Raw genomic sequence first — 5,676 nt, 5'->3', positions numbered from 1 at the left:
GAAATCTCTTGTGGAGTTGCTCCTGACAACTTCGACATCATCATAAACTGCAAATCAACAAAGGAGATTTGGGATGTTCTCAAAAACTTATACGAAGGTTCAAAGCAGGCTCAAGACAAGAAGCTCACTACGGCTCTCAACGAATTCAACAACTTCAAAGCTCACTCCGGTGAAAGTTTGGAAGACTCCTTTAAGAGATCCAACTTTATTGTCACAAAATTGTCCAATGCGGGCACCGTCCGTAGCAATCATGAAACAAACCTACAGTTCCTTAATGGCTTGGGAAGACATTGGACAACAGCCAAAATGATTGTTCAAGGAGACAGGAAGATTCACTCGTTGTCCCTCTATAAGCTCTATGGTGAGTTGCAAGCTCAAGCATCCACTGTACTCAAGGACTGCTCAGACTTCGGAGGTCCACTTGCTCTTGTAGCGTAATCACCCCACACTTAAACTTATCCCACTTCGTATGACTCATCACCGTAGTCATATGAAGCAGACTCAGAATATGACGACGAAGAAAATTTTAAAAATGCCATTGCCCTTGTCAGTCAAAAATTCAATCGCTTACCACCTTCATTTTGTAAAAATCAACAGTACAACCAACCACCTTTCAACCGCAACTTTCAAAATAATCACTTTCATTCCACCAAGAATCCTCTCCTTCCACCGCAGCCTCAGCAAACACAATCTAAAGACGTACCACCGCAGCCTCAATCAACTGACTCTGGTACCTCTTTAGAAGACAAAAGTGACATTGTTACATGTCACAAGTGCAACAAGGAAAACCATTTTGCCAAGGATTGCAAGGCAAACATAGTGAAAGATAGAGCCTTCTATCTCATAATGGCTCAAGAACTGCAGGACAAAGAAAAGGGTAAAGCCTACATTGCTCAAGTGAAAAGGAATCATCAAGTGTGGTCATCCGAAGATGAAGATGAAGACGACCGCAGTAATGGAGAAGGCAAGATCTATATGATGGCAACTGCTGATGAAGACGGCTCAACCAAGCTAAAGAAGAACCATTAATATCTTTAGTTTGATCTGTCTTAATTATACCCTTTATCCGAGTAGTCTTTTCTTCGCCAACCCCTCCCCCCAGTATATATATAGCTTGCAAAATCCAGGTAAAAAACACTTGGCATTAGTTAGTCGGTGAACTGAGGTTAACGGATTAATCGGTTATGCGGAGATTAATCGGGGACCATAAATTCCTAATTTGTTGAATTAAAAAAATATATACATAGCTAATATCATAAAAAAAATTCATAAATACCACTAATATCTTAACATAATACGTTAATATGATTAATAATTCTTCATTCTTCAAATAGTTTTCAGTGAGATAACATTTTTTCAAAGTGTTAAAGTTTCACCGTTTGCTATTGTTTCGTTTCATTGTGAATGCAGAAATTAATCGTCAGATGTCTTTTAATCGGTAAGGTAGTGCGTAGGTATTAATTGGAGATTAATATGTACCTGATCGAGATTTTTACCACACTATTAAAAGTATACGTCAGTATAATTTTCGTTTTCTCACACACTTACCATGATCCAATTGTTTGGTATATATGGTGAATTGTTCGGTCTATTTCACATCAATAATTATAAAAACATAAAACACAAAATGCAAGTTGGATTTAAATTCCATTAAGTTGACCAAGCTTGTAGTCATTTCAGAGAAGAAAACAAAAGGTAAGACTCTGAAGAAAATTTATTATGGAGCTGATCTGTACATATCAATTTTTTTTCCATACACAACAGTTGGTGTTTTAAAATGTTGTATTGTATAACTATATAATGCATGAATTGTTGTGTATAGCAAAAAACTGTTGTGTACGAATTACTTCCCATTCGATTATCGTTTAGATGTATATCGAGTCTGTAACGAAGAACGCTTGGACGTGGAGAAAATATGTATCACAATTCAAAACATCAAACGTTTAGAAAGAGCATTGGCTATTTCCATACGTGACAACAAAAATGATCCTAATGGTGGTTTGTTATACGGAAGTTCAATCAAGAAGATATGACATACTATGTCAAAATACCATCAAAGTTTTTTTCTTTTTTTTTTAGTATCTTTTGGACTTGTGAAAATTATGTTACGTGGAACATCCAAATTATGAAGTAGTTCTTTCTACTAGGAAAATCTTTTGACCAAGTTTCAAACTTCAAGTTCAAGGCTTAATGGTTACAATTACATCACTCACTTCTTTTAAAGATCACTTACCTTTTTTAAAGACACCGACTATGGATTTTTCTACAAAGGTCTTTAAAGTTGTTACGTTTAATGACCCAAATCTTTCCTATTTCCTAATAAGTTTTGCATTTTATTTAAATCTCATATGATTATATATTTAAATTTATTGTATTAAAAAAGTGCAACTTGAACATTTGATGATCATCATATTCATACCCTGGATATAATAATACCAATAAAGCAAAACAATAAAATATAAAAAAGAAAGTGAGGGATTAATTGAGCATGTCTAGAGAGTTGAGGCACACACATGATTTGGCTTAATCAACGGCAATTCCCCATTGGTTTTATTGTTTGGTTGACTTTTTCTTCAATGAGAAATAATGGAAAACATTTTGTCTTTCATTTTCATGTATACACACAAACACAGCTGGACCTTTGTTCCCTTCGTTTTCAGACCTATTAAGTATTTTACTTCAAACAACTAGGTCCAGATGAAACTACTTTTTCATAATTGTTAGGTTTTTATGTTGTTTTCATTAATTATAAACATAAACTATTAATCAATAATTTAATTAATAATATTAACATAAAATTAAAAAATCCCTGCCATTTGGCTACGCGTATAACAAAAAGAGAAGCACCATAGAAGCAGCTTTTCAATCTCCCTCTCTCACTCTTATATATACACATAACCTAACTTTATACACTCATTCCCATCTTATCGATCTCTTTCTTTATTTCTTTTTCATTAAAGATCAACATATGGATTCCATTCAATCTTTCAAGGGCTACGGGAAGGTCGATCCTGTAGAAGAACAAGCATTTCGCCAGAAAACCCGTAAGCGTCTCATCATCCTCATCGTCTCTGTAGTCCTGCTCATTGCTGTCATCATCGGAGCTGTTGCCGGCACCGTCATTCACAACCGCAACGACAATGGTAAAGATGAAGATGCTTCTTCCTCTCAGCTCTCCTCCGCCCAATCCATCAAGGCCGTTTGTAGCCAGACTCTGTATCCTGAATCTTGCTACTCTAGCATCTCGGAGCTCGATAAATCCAACACCACCGATCCCGAAGATCTACTCAAGCTCTCTTTACAGGTCGTTTTCAACTCGCTCTCTGGTTTGTCTTCGTTGCCGGAGAGTTTGATGAACGCAACCTCCGACGATACAGCGAAAGAGGCGTTGAAGGTCTGTAAGGTTGTGTTAGATGACGCTCTTGATTATCTCAGTGATTCCATCTCCTCCATGGACGTGAAATCCGGTGATAAGTTGCTCAGCCTTAACAAAATCGACGACCTGAAAACGTGGCTGAGCACTGCTCTCACTAACCAAGACACATGTTTGGATGCTCTGGAAGAAATGAATTCGACATTTCTTGTAGATGTCAAGTCTAAGATGCAGAACTCCACCGAATACGCCAGCAACAGTTTAGCTATTGTCTCTAAGATCTCGGGGATATTAGGGAAATTTAAGATTCCGATCCACAGGAAACTGCTGGCTGAGAGAGAATCTGAGTTTCCGGAATGGGTGAGCCCTGTTGTCCGGAGGTTGCTTCAAGTGGGACGGCCGACGCCGAATGTGACGGTGGCGATAGACGGGACCGGAGATGTTAAAACCATTAAAGAGGCCATGGGAAAGGTACCAAAGAAGAGCAAGACGATGTTCGTAATATACATCAAGGAAGGCGTGTATATGGAGAATGTCGTTTTGGATAAATCGTTCTGGAACGTCATGATCTACGGCGACGGCAAGGATAAGTCCATCGTTTCCGCCAGCCTGAACTTCGTCGACGGCACCCCAACTTTTTCCACCGCGACTTTCGGTAATTTTCTTGATTTTTTTACTTCTCACTTAACAATAAATTACAAATTAATTAGCCAAGTATATATCAAAACACTCAAACAAAAAACATCAAAATCAAGAAAAGACAATATCGTTTTCTAAGTTGTGAATTTATTAGATTTGATAGTGAAAGCTACCCACCCACATGGGTTGTCGATGTTGTATTAGATGTCATGTGCCTACAACATCTGCAACTCAATCCATGTGCAAGTTCGTGACTTAAATAGTTTATCACAATCTAAATCAGCTTTCGTGTCCTCAATCCAACGGCTTTAAGCATAAAGTTTTTGGATTTGATAAATGGTGAAAACTAACATTATGTTAATGATTATCAGCTGTCGCCGGAAAAGGGTTTGTAGCAATAGACATGGGATTCAAGAACACAGCTGGAGCAGCGAAGCATCAAGCAGTGGCACTGAGGTCTGGTTCAGATTTCTCAGTGTTCTACAGATGCTCATTCGATGCGTTTCAAGACACTCTCTACTCCCATTCCAATCGTCAGTTCTATCGTGAGTGTGATGTCACCGGAACCATCGACTTCATCTTCGGAAACGCGGCGGTTGTCTACCAGAACTGCAAGATTATGCCACGCCAACCTTTACCAAACCAATTCGTCACCATCACAGCTCAGGGAAAGAAAGACCCTAATCAAAACACGGGAATTTCCATCCAAAAATGTGATATATCGGCTTTTGACAAGCTCACGGCGGCGACATACCTTGGGAGGCCATGGAAGGACTATTCAACCACCGTGATTATGCAATCCACCATTGGAAGCTTTCTGAAACCAGTTGGCTGGATTTCATGGGTCCAGGGTGTTGACCCACCTGCATCCATATTCTACGGCGAGTATCTCAACACCGGTCCCGGCGCTGACACTACCCAACGGGTCAAATGGACCGGATATAAGCCCAGTTTAACGAGCAGTGACGCCTCCAGATTCACGGTGGCGTCATTCATCGAAGGTTCAATGTGGTTGCCACAAACAAATGTGGCGTTTGACTCCACTTAATGATCATGAAAAAAAAAGGCATCAATCACATAGGCACATTACATATACTCGATCGTCTTGTTAATGGGTGTTTCGCGGTTTATTTATTTTTTTACTACGATAGTTTGTAATACATCATCTTCTAACACGGTTACCATGTTTGTAATATTGTTTTTGTTGTTATACCTGCAATTATATGAGATGATTCTACTGGCTTAACCAAAAATCTATTACAATTCACAACAAGAGTTGCTTCCTTTTGATTATGTTACGATGGCGTACATCTATTTATTTGTACCCAAACTGCAACCCAGGTCACAATGATAAAGCTAACATATGGACTCCGGATTGTTACAAATTGGGGGGAATCATATAAGGGTGTGTGATTATCTTCAATTTCATGGATTGTTTAATTTTCTTACACAATAGTTTGACCACACTTCAAGCACAGGCTGAACACAAATATTTAAACTAGACTGGCTCATAAAGATATAAACAAGTTTATTTTTGTTCAAATTTATAATATACCAAAAATCTAATAATTTACAAATAACAAAATAAAAATATAACAATTAACAAATAAAAAAATTAGAAAAAAAAAGTAACAAAAAGATTTTAACAAACAATTGCAAACTAA

At 37.9% G+C, this 5,676-nt stretch overlaps 1 protein-coding gene across 1 annotated transcript; it reads left to right on the top strand.

The window, feature by feature from the left end:
* Positions 1-2,841: 2,841 nt before the first annotated feature.
* Positions 2,842-5,265, top strand: LOC111910371 (pectinesterase 1). Its single transcript, XM_023906214.3, has 2 exons — positions 2,842-4,028; positions 4,384-5,265. The coding sequence occupies exons 1-2, from the start codon at positions 2,969-2,971 to the stop codon at positions 5,058-5,060; spliced, it is 1,737 nt and encodes a 578-aa protein (XP_023761982.1). The 5' UTR covers positions 2,842-2,968; the 3' UTR covers positions 5,061-5,265.
* Positions 5,266-5,676: the final 411 nt, after the last annotated feature.

This window comes from Lactuca sativa, chromosome 5, assembly GCF_002870075.4.
Source record: "Lactuca sativa cultivar Salinas chromosome 5, Lsat_Salinas_v11, whole genome shotgun sequence".
NCBI lineage: Eukaryota > Viridiplantae > Streptophyta > Magnoliopsida > Asterales > Asteraceae > Lactuca > Lactuca sativa.
This window is presented reverse-complemented; position numbering and strand designations above follow the sequence as displayed.